Source organism: Marmota flaviventris, chromosome 8 (assembly GCF_047511675.1).
Source record: "Marmota flaviventris isolate mMarFla1 chromosome 8, mMarFla1.hap1, whole genome shotgun sequence".
NCBI lineage: Eukaryota > Metazoa > Chordata > Mammalia > Rodentia > Sciuridae > Marmota > Marmota flaviventris.
In genome coordinates this window covers 68868392-68889382 of record NC_092505.1, presented here as the reverse complement: position 1 = coordinate 68889382, position 20991 = coordinate 68868392, and the positions used below count along the sequence as shown (strand labels likewise).

At 35.0% G+C, this 20991-nt stretch overlaps 1 protein-coding gene across 2 annotated transcripts in view; it reads left to right on the top strand.

Moving 5' to 3' along the window:
* Nucleotides 1-19161: 19161 nt before the first annotated feature.
* Trat1 (T cell receptor associated transmembrane adaptor 1) overlaps nucleotides 19162-20991 on the top strand; it is a 46339-nt gene continuing 44509 nt past the window's right edge. For both annotated transcript variants that reach the window (XM_027943238.3, XM_027943237.3), the window contains exon 1: nucleotides 19162-19333. In XM_027943238.3, coding sequence (XP_027799039.2) covers nucleotides 19327-19333 — 7 coding nt within the window. In that variant the 5' untranslated portion in view covers nucleotides 19162-19326. The remainder of the gene's footprint in view (nucleotides 19334-20991) is intronic.

Here is a 20991-nt window from a genome sequence, read left to right as displayed (position 1 = left end):
CCTATGTTCACATATGACTTTACAACCAGAGAAACTCCACATCATGTACAACTGCAAGAAGGGGATCCTAATTACAATGTTACCTTCCATGTATGTATAATATGTCAAAACACACTGTACTGTCATGTATACCTAAAAGGAACAAATAAAAGAAAAAAAAAAAGAAGAAGAAGAAGAAGGCAGAGCATCACTCCTGGCTTCTCAAGCCTGGGCTGTGCATAGTGGCCATCTTCCAAGTGGTACACTGTGAAGAGGAAGATAAAAGAGCTGATTTTCAGTAGAGAAAATTGGTAAGCACTACTTCAATCCATGTGACCAAGGTTAACATGAACCTGGATAGGCTATGTGGCCATGCCTTTGACATGATCTGATAACACTTTACCTCTGTGGTCTTCTTCCTCAAAACATATCACCCCAGTCTAATCAGACAAATCCCAACAGAGGCACATTTTTTTTTTCAAATACCGGAACATAACTCTTTGAAATTACCAAGATCATCAAAAAACAAGGAAAAACAAAAAGAAAAATTTTCAAAATTAAGAGAAGTCTAAGATAATTTGATTATTAATTGCAATGCAGTATCCTATATGAAAATCTGATATTAAAAAAAGATACTAAGGGAAAATGGAAGAAATGAACTGAAACATAAAATTTTTAAAATGCATGACAAAATGAAGTCCTTCACATTATTTAATGGTGAATTCTGGGTAAGTCGTTGTATAATACAGAACTGTCTAGGCTTACCAACTTGATTTAGCACTAATTCCATTCTGCTATTAAGTAGACAGTTGAGCACCCACTGTGTTCATTGAGCCCCCTCAAACATTGAGAAGACTAATCCAAATGCATAAGAAATAATTTCTACCTAAAAGGGTAGAAATACAAATAACACAATTTTAAAGCCTTTATGCAAAATTTCTGCATCACTTACCTTTCTTACAAATCCAGCTTTTTTTTTTTTTATTACAACAGAGTAAGTAAATAAGTTGGACTTTCACCATGTGGGAATTTGTATGTTTTACTTATAAGGTATAAGCAGTGTTGATTTCTTCTCAACCACGCAATACTTCAGTTGACACTGAGCTAATAGTTCTATTTAAAAAAATAGATTTATCTGCATTTCCATACCTGACTAAAACTAGATTCTCATTTTTCTTTTGGACATAATTAATTAAATGTTCAAATACATGGCAGTTCCTGAACAAGCTGTAAAATACCAATATTTATCCTTGGTCACGATTCTCAAAGTGATTTATTACTCTTTTCTTTTGCCTGTAGGGTTTTAAGTGCTTCAATCTGACAGCTTTTTGGTATCCTATGAGGACCTGGATTTCTGAGCAAAATGATATCCCGGTGCTGTGATATCTTCTACCCAGTTTTGCTTCTATGAAAAACAGAGAGATTATAAGCTCTTTATACACTCAATGACTGCTAGTATGAAAATGAAAGTAGGCAAAAGATCTTTTACATAAATTTAATTCTCTCCATAGTGAGAACAGGCTTAAATAGAAAGGGATTGTAGTAATGTATGCAAAGAACTTCAGTAAGAACTAAACAAATACCAATCATATGTGTAACACGTACATGCTCCTTTTTCTATTTCTTCCCTTTTCTCTAGAAATATTGATACTTAAAAATAGTCATTTTTAAAAAGTTGCTCATCTGCAGAGCTTCCTTGGAAATTATGCCAAGTAAGACCCAGAGGAGGGCTAGAAGTAAAGTGGTGGTTTCCCTCAGGAAATCCAGCTTGCAGCTTGTAGTGAAACTGACTTCAAAGGCACGTTAATGAGATTACAGTTTGCTAAGCATCCTGACACCCATCATTTACCATTTCTAAACAAGATGGCAATTATCAGGCAGCTTCATCTTATAACACCAAAACTGCTTAGGTCCATCTCTCAATGCTGATATTGCAAATTATCTAAATATAGAAAAGTGAAAAGTTTCAAAAAGTCATTATATTAGTCTGCTATGATTAGCAGCATGAAACTCCTTCTCATTCTGGCAAAAGCCATGCAAATGTTTTCACTGTACTCATTGCAGATGAAATCATCAGGAAAATACCCTCCCTCAAATTGTACCTGCCATGTGTTTCAACAAATATTTAATAGAATACCATGTGAAAGTCTCTGAGTTATGCAGCTTGAGAGCTATAAAGACAAATAGACTAGGGCACAACAAGTTATGGCTCTAGACATAAGAGAATTGATTAAATGGTTTGGAATGGTAGATAGAGGAATAGTCATACAGGTAAGGTAGGAAAATCATACCTTGGCACTTTCTCCACTTTTTAATGGACCTCTATCCTTAACTCTCAGATATTTTGTCTAACTTCACAAACCCTAGTGATTGCATTGTCCAGAACCCTCCACTTCAGAGTGACATCTAAGCCCAAAATCATCAAGCTCCAAAAAGTCCTCCTTAGACTGCTTCTCCCTCCATAGTTGACCAGTCTCTCACAATCACTAGAAGTGCCAGCTACTTTATCTCTTCTTACAGAATACTTAAGTCTATCTAAACATGATTAGCTGATCTGCAGAGCAGTTTCCACTTGGGCTGGTGAGAACAATGTTGACATTTTTAATCTTGGGGTTAGTAGCAAGTCTGTCTGAGTTGGTTCTCGGGGAGTAGGGTGGCGAGTTGAGAAATATCAGAAAGGTATCCCTTTAACTTCTGAAATCTCTTAGTTATATTAAGATAACAATAGCCACACTTCTGATAAATGGTCAATTCTGTTCAGTCATGTCTTGCCCCATGCTTCCGGATATTGCATCCCATAAATATTTGTCGAATGAATAAATGTGTGAATGAATGAACGAATACCATGAGCAATTTGACTACCTCTAGGAGGTGTGGTCATAGAACTGGTTATTCTCTCATGCACTCTAGGTTGTTTTTAAAGGAGAATACTATATTTACTATGGGAAATTCATATTAGAGATAAAGCTAAATGACTGAATGTCATTGGCTATCATGATTATTTTTTTAAATCAACAAATATTTGGTAAGTATTTACTATATGCAGCCACTTCCCGGGTATTGGTCAACTATGGAAGGAGGAGCAGTCTAGGAGGACTTTTTGGATCTTGATGATATTTGGCTTAGATGTCGCTAAAGGAGTGCTGAAGAAGATAGATCAGGGCCTGACTTCTGGAGCTTAGAATCTATGGAGGAAAATACACAATAAACAAAAACTTGATCAAGAAAGTTTCTATTTCTATTTTAAGATGCTATCCAGAAAACAGTGAGATATAACTAGGTGTAGTATATTGTGAAAAATGTGTTCCCTACTTTATTTAAAGTTACGAAAGAAGGCATAGACAAATGCAAAGGCCAGAGGGAATAAAGAGTTTATCTTAATTACAAAGGGGAAAGGATGCTTTAAAGGAGTGATTGGCCAACTTTTGTCCTAAGAGGCTTGGTGTTAATAGCTTAGTCTTTGTGGGCCAAGTGTTCTCTGTTGCAACTACTCTAATTTGCTATTATAGCACAAAAGCAGCCACAGATGGTATATAAGTCAATAAATGTGGCTATATCATGATAAAATTTTAATTGCAAAAACAAATGATAGGGTGGATTTAGTTCACCAACTCTTGTTCCAGAGTACAGAGCAAAAGAAAAAGCATTAAGTGTTAAGATTGGTTACTGTGTAAGGTCCAGACCATATGGGGCCTTAAGGGATAGTAAGTAATTGGGATTTTATTTTTAGGGCAATGTAAGCCCATTAAGCAAAGGAGTGATTTGATCTGATTTAATTTTAATGTATTCTGGAGGTTATGTGGGGAAAGGATCATAAAATCCATCAATGTAGAAAAGAAGCAAAGAAGCTATTTGCAGTGCTCTGGGCAAGAAATGGTGATGTTTGTCCTGGAGGGGGCAGCAGAGAGGCATTCTAAATGCATTGGTCCCTGTGTGTCTTCTGAATATGGGCGAAAGATGCCCAAGTAGCAAAATGGGCTCCACCTTTCTTTTGAACTAGTAATGATAGCACTATTATCAAGATGTAGAAGCCAGAGATGTCATCAAAAGTTGAGTTTCTGAAAGTTTTTGACAGTTCTGTGAGACATCCTATATCACCTTGATGGAGAATACCTAAATAAATAATTATAAGTAAAAATGAATGACATTTTTAAAGAAGCAGGTGAAAGATTGAAGCAAATACCAAAGCCTCTCTTAACTGATCATGATATATAGAGATGCCAGGCTGTGAAGCTACATATCAAATGCAACTCAGGACTTTGTTAAAGTGTCTACAACCATCACTTTCTGTGTCAGAATAGATCTCCTTCTTCAGTGTAGGAAGTTGACATTTCCACCCTGTGTCTCTGTTTCTGCACTGTCAATAAGCAAATTGGCACAGCAGTAAAGGGGGTTTGATTGCAGATAAAAATAACTGGTGTGAGAGACACAGGATGTTACTTGTGACCAGCAAACAATGCTGCAAACATACTGCTATACCTGTTTCTCTGTTGGGTTTTGACCACATCCTAAAACACAGCTCAATGTGTCAATATTGCAGATTTAGTTTGCTTGCTTAACTACTAATCTTTCTTTGGCATAAGAAAAGAGTAACAATATTTTGTTGTTTTTTATTAAATTCAATTTAAACAGGATGCTCCTAGAAATACTGATTCAGCAATCTCAGAAATAGAAAATCAGTTAATAAACTATGAATTAGGACACATGTTAAATAATGTTTCCCACTCCATTCCATGTTAGTAGGTGAAGTTGAAAAAAGTGTCTGTTGGTTAAATATATTTAAGAAGCATATTTTTTTCTGAAGCACACTCTTTGTTTAGATCAGTTTATGTATGGCAGCACATTTGAATGGTAATCACTAATACCACTAATAAAGTGAAGCAATAGGAATGTATAGCTTTTGGTGCTTATGAACTTACTGAAAACACACCACAATTTGATAAACACACAAGCACACACACACACACACACACACACACACACACCATAAACACTACATATAGATTACATATTTTAGCAAAATCTTCTAATGAGTTATCATCCCAATTTATAATTATAGAATCAGTATGGATTATGCTTTGCTGAAAGTAACAGAATCCCCAATTTTACCTTGCTAAATCATTTGGGCTTATTTTCTTAAAGAGTAAGAATCCCAGAGTTATGTTTATTGCTTCATTTAATAGCTCAGTAATGGCAGAACAAAATCAAAATTTCTCTTGAGCCTTCCCCTTGTTTGCAAGAAGTCTGCTGCAGCTACAGGTATTCAAGAATCAGGATGAGGGAATCAGGATAGGTAAGAGATTGCCATCTACATTTGCTCTTTTTAGTAAAAAAAAACAAAGGATTTTTTTTCAGCATCCCTATTACAAACATTTCCTTGGGTTGTATTGTGTGGAATTAGGTTATATGACCATATATAACTACAGCAAAGGGTGAGAGGGTAGGGAAGACTCTAGAAAATCAGAGAATAGGATTCTAATAATTGGTTTGGACACTTCCAGTGGAGCCGGGTACATCATTGCTTCAAATAAATGTGACCATAGGGAGTAGCTGGATCTTGGGTAGGCAAATAATGGCCTCTGCTTTGAAGACCCCACATCAGGCAAGCTGAGTATACCTCATTTGTTATTTCTCAAATTGTACTGGACACTGGCAAGTACTATCCAGACCCCCTTTCAGGAATAAAAGACTGATTACCCAGTTGCTAAAAGATGGGTTGCTTAAAAATAGGTCTCAATAATACAAGGGGGAAAAACGAATGTCAGTAGAGGGGGCAGAGAGAGAAGAGGGGAGGGGAGGGGAGGGGAGGGGGGATAGTAGAGGATAGGAAAGGCAGCAGAATACAACAGACACTAGTATGGCAATATGTAAATCAATGGATGTGTAACTGATGTGATTCTGCAATCTGTATATGGGGTAAAAATGGGAGCTCATAACCCACTTGAATCAAATTGTGAAATATGATATATCAAGAACTATGTAATGTTTTGAACAGCCAACAATAAAAAATTAAAAAAAAAATAAATAAATAAATAAAAAATGAAAAAAAAAAAAAAAAGAAAAGAAATGTAGAAGTCTTATTGGTATCAATAAATTATATGTATGATAAAAAAAAAATAGGTCTCAAGCTCCAGGGATTGCCTCAATGGAAGAGAATCACCTTACCAAGAACACACCCCTTTCCAGTGCCACCAGCATGGAAATTGGTCCCTCTCTTCTCTTTCACACTCTTCCCATCTTTTATTCCCTCTCCCCTCACTCCTTGCTCTTCAGAGCTGTTTTACCCATGTTCAGCGCTGGGGGTCTCCCTCTGCCCAATCCTACTTTTCCTTTGCTTGTAAAAACTGTTGATCCCTATAGCACCCCTTTATCCAACCTCCTGCAGGCTGATATCCATTTCAGAGTCTCCTTCTGGAGAATCCACTGGCTTCAGAAATAGAATAGAAACTTAAATGTTCTCAAAACATGTTCCTCTATCTATTTTAGTTTTCAAGTTTATTTGGGATCTCAAAGTAAATTTTTTAAGAAATTTAAAGTTATTAAAGTTAAGATGGAAGTTTTAGAGACTGGAAATTCCAGTGAAGTTCTGTGTCACTCAGCATTGGCAAGTGTGATAAATATCTGCCATATGCACCAATTGTTCATTTCCCCAACTGAGTCAACAGTTGATTTTGTTTATAAAGATTTATTTTGGGAAGTAAATTTATTTTTCAGAATACAAAATTAATTCCCACTCATTGTAACATTACAAAAAGAAATAAAAGTTTAAATAAGAAAATCACTAATAATCTGAATACCTGCTCATTATTAACCTTTGGGTAATGTCTGTCCAGACTTTTAGAAAGAGCTAACAGCTGTCTCTTTGGCTTTTTAGTTAGTCTTGGGAGACCCTGAGGATTTCACCAATATTCAATCCTATTGATAATGTTACTGGAAGGAATTTTTATGAGTTTTACTAGAGCAGAGGCACATGCAAAAAGAATCTGGCTAAAGAGCAGATATAGGAACAACTACCACACCTCATTGTGGAGACATAGTAATGAATAACTATCATTAATGAGATGCAGCTGCCCCCAGAGGATTGGGGCTAGTCACAAGCAGCTGGGAGAGCAGTATGACCAATGAAGAGACATGTAGGAGCCCTAAGTTGAGATAGTCTGTACATTTTCATTTTCGTTTCTTTTGATTGTGCATGCTCTATAATCAGCATGGTGGAGACATGATATATTTCCCTCTAAGCATTGCTTGAGCTGTGTCCCATAAGTTTTGATCTTCTATTTTCACTTTCTTCTAGCTTAAAGTATTTTGCAATTTCCTTGTGATTTCTTCTTTGTTATTTAGAAGTCTGCCATTGAACTTTAAAATATTCGGAGATTTTCCCAAAATCTTTCTGTTATTGATTTCTAATTTAATTTCATTATTATTTTTAAAAGACTATTATTTTAATCCCTTTAATTTTTAAAAACTTTCTTTATGGACTGCCTTGCAGTCTATGCTGATGATTATTCTATGTGCACCTGAAAATAATGAGTATTTTGCTGCTGCTATGTGTAGCACTCTTTGAATGTCAAGTAGGTCCTGGAATTTAATAGTGTTATTCAAGACTACTACATTTCTTACTGATTTTCTCTTTATGACTACTAACTCCTGAGAATAAGACCTCCTAAATCGCCAATTATAACCACTGTATTTTCTATTTTTCTTTAAATTCTGTCAGTTTTTGTTTCATTTTTGGTGCTATAAATGTTATAGGCATGTATATTAGTAATTGTGTCTTTCTGATGTATTCAGCTTTTTATAATTAGGAAATATTAACAAATTTATTCTCAAGTGATATCTTTGTCTTGAAATCTATTTCATCTCATATTAACATAGTCATTCCAACTCTTTTGTCACTGTATGCATGCATATCATTTTTGATGTTTTTACCCTTACCTATTTGGGCCTATTGAAGACAAATAGTGAGGTCTTGATTGTTTATCCATTTTACCTCTGCCTTTTGATTAGGATATTCAGTCCATTTACATTTAACATAATTATTGATATGGTTGAATCTGTATCTTCCCTTTTGCTATTTGTTTTCTGTATATTTCATTTCTCTTTTTTTCTTTTATTTCTCTATTTCTGTCTTCTTTTGTTTTTAACAAGAACTTACGGAATGCTGTTTTCATTCCTCTGTTAGTATTTTGGCTAATTTTAAAGATTTTTTTTTAAAGATAGATTAAAACATCTCTCTAACTTTCATGATTTGGTTAATGCTAATAGTAACTTAACTCCAGGGAAATATAGCAAATTTGTACCAGTAAAACTTCATTTCATCTTTCCATTTCTCTGTTTTTATTTTATGCAATAATAAAGCATGGCAGAAGAATGTGGCAGAAGAGCACTTTACCATTGGCAGAAGCCAGAAAGCAGAGAGAAAGAGAAAGAGGGGGGTAAGAGAGGAGATATGGAGGGGCCACAGGAAAGACAAACCATTCTGGGGCACACCTTCAGTGATCTATCCTTTCCAGCCACATCCCAACTCCCTATAGTTAGTTCATTCAAACTAGGATGGACCAATTAGGTTACACTTGTTGTCATCTAATCATTTTACCTCCAAATATTCCTGCATTAATACAGAAACTTAGGACCTTTTAGGGGATGCCTTGTATCTAAACCATAACATACATAGACAGAGTCTTTTCCCTTACATAGTTTTTTGTGATCTCCATTTCTTCCAGTAGATCTGAGATACAATCTGATAGTGTTTTCATCAGTCTGAAGCTCTTCCCGTGTTTTTCCTTGTAACTAAAGTCTGCTAGCCATGAATTCTCTCTATTTTTGTTAATCTGGGAATGTTTTTATTTTGCCTTTTTTTTTTTTTTTTTAGGTATATTTCCCCATGGTATCAAAACCTTATTTTACTGGGTTCTCTCTTTCAGCATTTTGACTTTGTCATTCCTCTGGCTTATGACATGCATTGTTTTGGGTGAGAAGTCACCCATTGACCATATGGTTGCTTCCTTGTATATGATGAGCTGTTTTATTCTTGTCACTTTCATGATGTTCCCTTTTGTTTGGCTCTTAGATGTTTGAGTAGGATGTGCCTACGCTCTTCTTCCTTTGTGTGTATGTTAATTGAGTTCATTAGGTCTGGAACTAAACCAAAATGCAAGTTTTCAGTGATTATATTTTGAAATTATTTTCTGCCCCTTTTTTTCCCCTCTTCCATGACTCTCTGATAAACATGTGCTAGAATTTTTGAAATTGTGTCATAGTTCTTTGAGGTCACATTTTTTTTTTCTTTTGAATCATTTTTGTCCCTATTCATTGAATTAGGCAATTTCTATTGATTTATCTTTTAAATCACCAAATCTTCTACTATCTCAAATGTGCTGTTGAGTTTACTTTGTGAATCTTTATTTTTGTTCTTATTCCTTTCAACTCTCTTGGAATTTCCATTCAACTCTTTTCTATAGTTTCTATTTTTGTGTTGAGACTTTCATTAGTTAACTCATTGATTTCACATTGTTCAATTCTTTGGATATATTTTCTTTTAATTTTTTCAACATATTCATATAGCTGCTTTGAATTGTCTGCTAAATTCAATATTTGGGTTCCTCAGAGTTGGTTTCTGTTGGTTGCTAACTATCCCCACCCCCCACCCCCCCGCACTATGATGGGTCATAGTCTTCTGTTTCTTTGCATGTCCACATAATGTGTATGTGAAAGCAAAAATCTGAGGGGAATATGTTTTTATACCTCTGAATTCTATTTTATTTTTCTAAGGCTCCATTCTTGTTATTGTTTGTTTGTTTGCTTAGTAACTTGCTTAGACTTAACTACATAATCTCTGTTCCCCACAGTGTGAATCCAGTGATTTAAAAAAACTCATTTAAAAAACTCAGTTCTGCTTCTTTAGTGCCACCCCTATGTCTGTATAATTTAGTGAATGGCATCTCGATTACCTCTGACTTCCCCAGCCACATCCTACTGAGCTGTATGTGGACTGAAGAACACATTCTCAGCCAGTTCTCAAGTCTACCTTAGTTTCCAATAGACCCTGTTGGATTCCTACCACAACAGGCATAGTTTAGCACACAGGTAAGGATGTGTGTGTGGAGAACTTATGTCAGCTCTACTTTGTCACTTACTTTTACATTCGTGTCTAGTGCTACATTCCTCCCAAACCAGACTGGCACTTTGAACTTGCAAAATTGTAGTCTTTACCTATTATTGTGAATTAAAACTAATTTTAACCAGCAACATGTAGGTTTTCATAAGTTACCTCCATCAGACTTCAAATCAAATATACAAAGCAATGAAGGGTGAAGGAGAAAGAGCAGAAGGATGGCTAGTGTAGGGCAGATCAGAAGGCCATGGACTGTGTATTCTTACTCCAAGCTGTAGCAATTTTCAAAGAATAAACATTTATCTGTAGTTTTTCTTTGCTCAATGAGAGTTGTTTTAGACAAAACCTCTTCTCCTAGGCCAATCCCCAAATACCAAAGGCTGAATGTTTTCTCTGATAAGTGGATGCTAATCCATTATGGGGGTGGGGGCCATGGGACTAGTGGAGGAACTCTGGATTGGGCAAGGGTGAGGGAGCAGAGGGGAGAGGGTGGGGGATAGGTAAGATGATGGAATGAGATGAACATCATTACCCTAAGTACATGTATGATTGCACAAATGGTATGAACCTACTTCATGTGTAACTAGAGAAGTGAAAAATTGTGCTCCATTTGTGTATAATGATTTGAAAAGCATTTCACTGTCATGTATAACTGATTAAAACAAATAAACAAAACAAGATAAAACCTCTTCTCCCCTAGTTTTATAATTATTTTCTACAAAGGGGAATTCTATGATCTTTTCATGCTACACTACCAGAGTACCTCCTTCCTTTTGACTTTTAAAATAGTACATTTGTATAATTTTGAGAAAAGGCACAATCAGCCAGGTGCCATGGCTCATACCTATTATACCAGCTATTGGATAGGTGGAGGCTAGAGGATTGCAAGTTTGAGGTCAGCCTGGGCAACTTAGTGAAAACGTGTCTCAAATAAAAAAGGGCTGTGGATAGATAGCTGTATCAGAGGATTTGATGGTATTTCTTCAATATGATAGGATAGCTGTATTTTTTTTACTTAACTATTATCTCTGCAATCAAGAATCAATAAATGGATGAACTCAAACTAAAAAGTTTCTTCTCAGCAAAAGAAACAATCTGTGAGGTGAATAGAGAGCCTGCATCTTGGGAGAAAATCTTTACCTCTCACCATCATATAGAGCACTAATCTCTAGGGTATATAAAGAACTCAAAAAGCTAAGCACCAAAAAAACAAATAATCCAATCAATAAATGGGCCAAGGACCTGAACAGACACTTCTCAGAAGATAATATACAATCAGTCAACAAATATATGAAAGAATGTTCATCATCACTAGCAATTAGAGAAATGCAAATCAAAACTACTCTAAGATTTCATCTCACTCCAGTCAGAATGGCAGCTATTATGCATACAAACAACAATAAGTGTTGGTGAGGATGTGGGGAAAAAGGTACACTCATACACTGTTGGTGAGACTGCAAATTGGTGCAGCCAATATGAAAAGCAGAATGGAGATTCTTGGAAAATTGGGAATGGAACCACCATTTGACCCAGCTATCCCTCTCCTCGGTCTATACCCAAAGGACTTAAAAACAGCATACTGCAGAGACACAGCCACATCAATGTTTATAGCAGCACAATTCACAATTGCTAAACTGTGGAACCAACCTAGATACCCTTCAATGGATTAATGGATTTAAAAAAATGTGGCATATATACACAATGGAATATTACTCATCAATAACAGAGAATAAAATCATGGCATTTGCAGGTAAATAGATGGAGTTAGAGAAGATAATGCTAAGTGAAGTTAGCCAATCCCAAAAAATCAAATACTGAATATTTTCCTTGATATAACGAGACTGATTCATAGTGGGATAGGGAGCAGGAGCATGCGAGGAATAGATGAACTCTAGATAGGGCAGAGGGGTTGGAGGGGAAGGGAGGGGGCATGGGGTTATAAATGATGGTGAAATGTGATGATCATTATTATCCAAAGTATATGTATGAAGACATGAATTGGTGTGAGTATACTTGGTATACAACCAGAGATATGAAAAATTGTGCTCTATGTGTGTAATAAGAATTGTAATGCATTCTGCTGTCATATATAAATAAAAAAATATTTACCTAACTATAAACCTATACCTCCCCTCTATCTAAAGCCAAATTAGTATCATGTTCAATGTTGAAACGCTAGAAACATTCACATTCAGTATTTCACAATTAAGGGTGATGTGAATTGAATGGAAGGTGTTTGTGTTTTTTTTTTTTTTTTTTTTTTGTAAGTACTCTTAATTATTTTGAGGAAGTTCCCATGTTTTCCTACTTTCCTCAGTTTTATTTATTTTTTTTAAGTCAGGATACATGTTGGTATTTTGCCAAATCCCTTTTCTGCCTCTATGAGATGATTATGTTTTTGTTTGTTTTCTTTTTGATTTTTAGTGTGTTAATCTGATAATTTGCATCATCTATTTTGGATTCTAAGCCATTTTTGTATTCCTGGAATAAACCCCACTTGGTCATGATATATTATTCCTTTAATATATTGCTGGATTACTTGTTAAAGTTTTGCTAGGAATTTTTTCTATTTTTATGAGAAACAATTTGCCTGTAGTTTTCTTCTCTTGTAATGCCAGGATCTGATTTTGTTATGAGGGTAATACTAACAACATCAATACCAAGTGCTTAATGAGCATTTCACATTTACCAGACTATCCTAAGTAATTTGCATTTATTTTCAAATTTTTATTTTGACATGAGTTTTGACTTTATGAACAATTGCAAGAATAGTACAAAATATTCTTATATACTTTTAATTCAGTTGCCTCAAATATTACCCATCAACCACATCCACCTATTATTTCCTCATTATCTCTCTGTCTCTGAGGTTTTTCATTTTAAAGATTCGTATCTTTTTTTAAGCTCTGGGAAATTTTCATTTGTAGTTTACTAGGTCTTTCTGTCCATCATTTTTATTACAATCTGCAGTTAAATTTTATTCTTGATTTTGTTCTTCTATGCAGACCAGTTAAACAGTATTTAGGACATCTTAGGTATTGCTTCAGGGTCAATAAAATCAACCTGATGAATTTAGTTAAAAAAATCTCAAAATAAATAACTTTTATTTACTCTGGAAGATGTCTATTTATAAAATTATGAAGTCCATGTTTGGCAGGCAGGTAGTACCTGTCTAAAATTAAGTTCATTCCCTGTGCCCCTTACTCATATGTTTATAATTTCATTCTCTGTGCTTGACCCTTCTTTGAGGTAAAGAAGGGTGACTTCTATTGACTATGTCATCAGCACTGCCTTTCCCTGAGGAACAGAGGAGGGCAGGACTGGGCTGGTTCCTTGCATGGCCACAGCATGGCAATGGCTATGCTTTTTTGATTACTTATTTCTTACTTAAAGCCATGCCTCCTGTCAGGCAGCCCCTTCCTTCCTTCCTTCCTTCCTTCCTTCCTTCCTTCCTTCCTTCCTTCCTTCCTTCCTTCCTTCCTTCCCTCCCTCCCTCCCTCCCTCCCTCCTTCCTTCCTTCCTTCCTTCCTTCCTTCCTTCCTTCCTTCCTTCCTTCCTCAGTACTGGGCATTGAAACCAGCACTGCTACATTCCTACTCCTTTTTATTTTTCTTTTGAGACTGCATGTCTATAAGTTTCTGAGTCTGGCCCTTGAACTTGAGATTGTCCTGCCTCAGACCCACAAGTATCAGGTATTTACAGGTGTGAGTAACCACACCTGGCGTCAGCCCCTTCTTACAGTTACGTATCTCCCTGGGTTCCAGTCACTGTTACTCCTCTGAAACTGTCAAGCCAGGGTGGTCATCAGCTCCCTCTGTGGTTAACCTGAAGTGCTTCACTCTCCCTTGTGCTCTGTCATGCTGCTTACACCTTTGTAAACAGCCCCTACATTTAATTCCTTCTACCGCCTTTTTGACCCTTTGTGTTGTTTCCAGCCAGGACCCGGAGTGGTGCATCAGTTCTCCATGGTGTTCCTAGTTCTAGTGGTTCTCCAGCTAGATTCTCTCTGATTTTGATCAAAATTTAATCAGCTACATGAATGAACAACTAGAAGTAGATTCACTCTGTAAGTTATTCTGAGACTTCTAATTGTTACCTGCCCTAGGGCATTTGAAGTATAAGGGCTCATTTCTTTTTAATCTTAAGAAAATAATTTCTAATGATGCAACTTCATTTTTAGGTGGTAAATTTGATATTGTCGTAGTATCTCTCCAATACGCCAGGCCCTGCATGTAGGAGGAGGCCAGGAAGTAAGAGCTAGTTCAACAGGAACTAGTGTTAAAATACATACTTCACAACAGTAATCCTGCAAAAATCTTTACAAATAAAGGGATGTTACTTTGAAGCAATATTTTTTTTGAAATGCTGCACTGTCTATATTCCTTTCCAGAAATTGAGTATTTAGCCAACTAAAGCTATGAGAAGTCTTACAGTAAATAAACTGATTTACTTTGTTTGAACCAATTATATTTCAGATAAGAGCAAAACTACCTAGGATACTTCAGCTTTGTTGATAGTCCTTCCTCTAGGGCATTTCATAGAAATCTGCATAATGGGCCAAATTTTTGTTTTCCAGAAAACTTGAATGCTTATGACTCTCATGTGTAGGAAAATAGACTATATTTGCTATTAGAAATGTTCTGTACCGCTTCTGAATTTTTGTTATCTGTTCTTTTATTTTAATGTTTGATTTTCCAATAATTCTATTTCTGTAAGGCACAATAAATGTAGTAAAAATACTCAAGAATATTTTACCAAGTCCATGCATTTTCTATTGATTTTCAGTTGTTTTTTCTTTTCCATCTGAATAATTATATTTTTCTGGAGGATCTTAGTCTAGACTCACTGTAAATGTGAATTATAAATACAGTCTAATCATATGCAATTGTATTCACTAATTTTGAATATTTTCACATTTTAAAACAGAATAATTGGAAGCACAGAGATTGCTCCCTTTATTCTTCTCAAAAAGTTGTTTGCTTACTTTGCAGTAGCTTCAGTATGATTAAAGAATGATTCATCAGAATGAAGAAAAATTACAGAGAGAAAAGTTCTGTTTCCATAAAATGAAGGTATTCTAAACAGCCTTTAAAATAAAGGAACATCTTTTATTCAATTATAACAGTAGTATGTGTTATTGAAAACACTGTAAGCAAGAAAAAAGTACAGCTATAAATACATTGTAATATGTACTCTTAACAGTTTGGAACACTTTGAACCACATACAGAGAAAAGCATAAATATACTACATTGATAAAGAATAATTATAAAAACGATAGACGGTCATAAAAAATGAGGTTTGAAAACTGGGCGTCTTTCAACACTCTGTGACCCATTTTTTTGAGTGTGGAACTTTGAATGGCAGCTGCCTTGTTGATAGGTTTTTCATCTCCTTTTGGCAACAAAAACTTCAATTTTGTTGACTTTAAAATTCTAATTTCTTGACAGGTACCCATTAAAACCTTCTCCTGCCAAATTTCCTTTATTTTCAACTGGTTCACATTTGTCAGAGCATTAGTCTAGCTATCTTTTAAACTTCATTTTAATAACCCATCTCATTAAAAAGTACTACAGTGGCCTCTAGTTTATTTATTATTTGAACATGGCTCATGAAACTATTATTCAAATCTCTGAATGCACTCACTAATATATTCCACAACAAACATATATCCATAAGCCTTTTTATATTCTCTGTGTGCTCAGACATCTATATTTTAATTAAAAACTATCTTTTCTCCCCCTTGGCAAATTTTAAACATCTGTGGAGCTATCTAATACTGAGGCACAGACTTTCTGTGTGACCTTAGACAGTCTTATTATATATCCTAATTACATGTCTATGGAAAGGGGGCACATTGTAATGAAGATCACTTTTCAAAAATATAATAATAATTGACATCATGAAGCGGTTTGGATTTCTTAGACTAAATTTTACTATTTTGGAGACCTTGATTAACTTTTTAAAGCTAATAGGTAATTCCCTTATTGAGCTGAAGCAGGACATGCCCTTCCTTGGTCTCTGCCTGTCTATTCTGCTCTTGTCTTTGCAGATCCTTACAGACTTGTATATGTAAAATCACAAGCATTAGGCAGAGAAGCCCTGGGACAGTGGGCTTGGTCTGGATCTGCACTGGCTGGGCTGTTCTGAGAGATACACCTCCTGGGCCAGCCATAGAATTCTACCATTTTGTCTGTGTCACTCTTGGCTGAGTTTGACCTTCTCTACATTCAAGGCCAACTACTGAACACTGTTACTATTTCTGGAATTGCACTTCATGAACCAGCCAAAATGTAAGCATCTTTCTCCATTTTCTGCAAAATGTAAGCATCTTTCTTCATTCTTCCTGTTGTGTTCTAATAACAGGATGTTTACACCTGAATTTCTGGTCCTGACATTCTTTCTCTCTCCAGTGTCCTCTGCATGTTCCAGGTGATAAGTGATACCTTCTTCGCCCATGTTACAAATTCTTGCTTTGGTAACCTGTACAATCTCCTCTTGGGCTTCTACCCTCTTTTCCAGTTACCATCTTTTAGGATCAGAGCTCAACTCCTCAAGGCCCCCACACAAATGGACCCTCTGCTTTTGAACTTATGTCCTAGTTATCCAAACCTGCCTGGATATTTGGAATTCAGCTCTTCAGCAATCTCCATCTCCGTGTTCCATCTAATTCTAGGATGGCAACTTCTGATTCTTGTTTTCCTCTGGTCCCTGCATGACTACTTTTCCCTTGAAGTCTTGGTCTGTGAGCATTCAGGCCTGCTTCATTGAACCTGTTACACTGCTAATAGATGGCTGCTGAACAAAGTTCTCTGGCCAAATAAGTCTAGAAATGGCTCCAATAAAAAGATTATTTAGTTTTCCTTTTTGCAGGATATAGCTTTTAAACACTAATATGTATCAATACAGGTGAAAATGATATATAGTCTCTCTCTATCTATCTATCTCTCTATATATATACATAGAGAGAGAGAGAGAGAGATAGATAGATAGATAGATAGATAGATAGATAGATAGATAGATAGATATTTTGTACCAAGGATCAAACCCAGGGGCACTGTACCACTGAGCCACATCCCCAACCCTTTTTGTTTTTTATTTTGAGACAAGGTCTCATTAGGTTGCTTACAGCCTTGCTAGATTGCTAAGGCTGGCTTGGAACATGTGATCCTCCTGCCTCAACCTCCTGAGCTGCTGGGATTATAAGCATGTACCACCGTGCCCAGCCAATATATTTGTTTTGTAAGCATTTGTTTTCTATGAGTTTCTTAAAGGCCTATTATTTTTGAAAATGCTTTTTAAAGAAGATTAGATTAGGGAATCTCAGAGTCTCTTTCAGTTTATAGACCGATTCTGTGATTCACAGGGAATATTCTGGAGAAAAGTGTAAATTCTGTTAGTGTTTAGCCAACTCCTCCAAAGACTGAAAAAGCACCACACATTCATTACCAGAATGTTGTTTTCTATAAAGGAGCAAAGAGAAAGCAGAAGACTTTGCTATTGGTTTTTTTCTTTTCTTTTTCTTTTTTCTTTTTTTTTTTTTTTTTGGTATTAGTGTAAGATGTTTACAATGTAATATTTTTCAGCCACTAAAAGAAATGAAATCCTGTTATTTATAGCAACATAGATGAAACTAGAGGGTATCATACTGAGTGAAATAAGCCAGGTACAGAAAGACTAATACCACATAATCTCACTCATTTATAGAGGCTAAAAAGTTTATTCTTTAGAAGAAGAGGTTAGGGTAGTGCTTACTACAGACCAGGAATTGGAAGAGGAAAGGGAAGAAAGAATAGAGGGAGGTTAGGTACCAAAATAGGTCTAGATAGGAAGAATTAATTTTAGTATTCTGTAGTCTATAACAAAGTTGGGTAACTATGTTCTATAACCATTTATGATATATTTTAAAATAACTAAAAAAGAAGAGTCTAAACTTTCTCTACACATAGAAATTATATATGTTGGAGGAGATGGGAATGTTAATTACCCTAATTTGATCGCATATTGCATACATATATTGAATTATGTATTATATTGTATCCGATAAACATGTACAAATATTGCTCCAATTAAAATTTTATTAAAAGAGGGAATTGTTAGAGAATAAAAATAAGAGATTGAAAAAAAACGACATTGGAAAGAAATCGGTCTACTGGGCATCATTACCAATGGCATACAAAAAATAATAAAATAAACAGGGGTGCTAGAATATGCATATTCTAGGGCTCTACTTTAAATATTCTGCTTCACTAGGGCCCAGAGTTTTTAGCTAGTGCATTTTAAACTAGTGCCACATGGCATACTCATATGCATACTAACATTTAAGAAATTGTAACATTGAGACTCAGGAATGGCAGTGGCATATGAAAAATAATAAAATAAACAGGGGCCCTAGAATATGCATATTCTAGGGCTCTACTTTAAATATTCTGCTTCACTAGGGCCCAGAGTTTTTAACTAGTGCATTTTAAACTAGTGCCACATGGCATACTCATGCATACTAACATTTAAGAAATTGTAACATTGAGACTCAGGGATGGCAGTTGAGCTTGTTTAACAGGTGGCTCCAACTTAGAGAGACTTATGCTGGCTGATGTGAGACTAGCAGAAAATAAGTTGGGCTCTTAGTCTTCCAGTGGGTTACTGTACAGTAGACATATGGTGCATAATAAATACTCAAAGGTTTTAATTCTCTCCTCCATCATTGTCTCAAAGAAAACCCAACAAATAGCTGAGCACACCTGGGGCTGCTTACAATTCATCATTAGTTTTGCATTCTTTACTTTATTTTCATGTGAATTCCCTTGTGAGGAAATACCTGGATTCCAGAGATAAGAAAGAGTCCTCCTAGATTAACTCAAACTTTGATTTAATTATTCATTTTAAAATTAGACTCAGGTATTGACAAAAATTCAAATACCAGAGTATAGAGGCCTGAGGGATTTTTTTCTTCCCACGTTATTCAACAATTAAGTCTAGTGGTTTCAGATCTAAACTCTAGAAGCCTCCATCACCACATTTCCTGTTTGTAACTGAACAAAGTACACACAAAAGACTTTAAGAAACAGAAGAGAAGAAAAATAACCTGAGACACTGATAAAGATAAGTTTTAGTGTCATGCTGCTTCTAACATAACCGATCAACATTACTTAGGAAAAAAAAAGTTTGTGGGAGCATTTTTAATCCATCCATTTGCTTTATGGCTACATCAGGAGTTCTCTGAAAAAAAAGAAGCATGTTAGGTAAGTGGCATTTTCAAATCTTTTGTTAATTTTCATGTCAAAATTTCACTTAATTTCCAAGTCCTCACTAAAAGATTCTTAATATTTGGAAAGTAAACTAGTTAGCATAATTATTTTTAAAATGTGCATTAAACTTTATTATAGTTGGAAAATATGTTGAAATACATTACTGAGCATAAATTGAGAATAAATTGACCATTGTCTCTTGAATGAAAACACAGTGGGCACTGTTTTATAATAAAAAGTTGTTGTAGCTGTTCAATAAGTATTCATTGATAATCATGCCATCTGAAGTATTTGTTATTTTTTAAGAAACTATTTTATTTTGAGCATGCAAATTACTTTTTGGTTTAGATATAAAGCAGGAGAGGAGTAACTACATTCTAATTTTTTAGAAATCAGGCACTACAGTGTCTTCTTAGTAATCAATTCAATTGTCAACATTCAGAGAGACAATTTTAAAACAGTCAGTGAAAATTCAGTCTCTTGTGCCATGCATCATAAAGTTTGAATCAACGTAGATTTGATCCTTCGTTCCTTCTGCAGTCTTTATGTACATTTCATTTCTTTAACAAACATCTTTTTACTTAAGAGAAAAAAAAATTGCTTACCATGTAAAGTTGGAAAATTGTGAAATATATTTTTAAAAAAGAAATTAAAAAATCTTAGATATTTTTCATCATCTTAAAAACTACCAATATTATGTTGTATAGTTCCTTGTAATTTTTATTTTTATACATTCTATATAATTTGCATTTTATAACTGAAATAATAATGTGCATAAAATCATGTATCCAGCTTTTTTCACTAACAAACCTAACTACTTCCTTTTTATTATAAGCCTAATCATTTTAAATGAATTCACAAGATACATGTATTTTGTTAATTACAATTTTCCTGTCATTCAATTATGTTTAGACATTTATGCTATATCCAGTTCTTAAATATTTTAAAAGACAGAAAAATGACCAACTCAATAGTTTCTCCTATATTAAGGAACATTTTTTTTAAGGAAAGATAAGTAGAATTGGAATTACTGAATAAGAGATTATAAGCATCTTAAGTCTCATTATTGCCAAATTGCTTCTCCAAGGATGATGCAAATCCCCTCTTATCCTAGCAGTGTTCCTCCTTAACAGTCTGGTCTCATTTAAAAATTTTCGTAAGTACGACATGCTAGACCATTATATTACTTTGATTATATGCATTACTTTGATTATAATGAGGTTGAACATTGGATATATTGCATGGATTTAGTTTCTATATTTTTAGTTGTAGATGGACACAATACTTTTATTTTATTTATTTATTTTTAAGTTGTGCTGAGGATTGAATCCAGTGTCTCAAACATGCTAGGCAAGTGCTCTACCACTAAGCCACAACTGCAGCCCCTGCATAGATATTTAACAGCTTATAATTTTATCATCTGTGATTGTATCTTTTGCTTCATTGTTGTGCATAAGGGGCAGTCACAGAGTGAAGGTATCATATGTTTTAATTTCTGTGAATTTGCTTCCCAGTGTTTTGTTTGATGGATCTTAAAACCAATGGATTGGATAAATCACCCAGGGAACATAAGCTAGCATGTGATTTTCACAGTTCTCCTCCTTCTCCTTCTTAGCTTAGTAAAGAACAAAAGCGATTGCTCCAATTTGCTA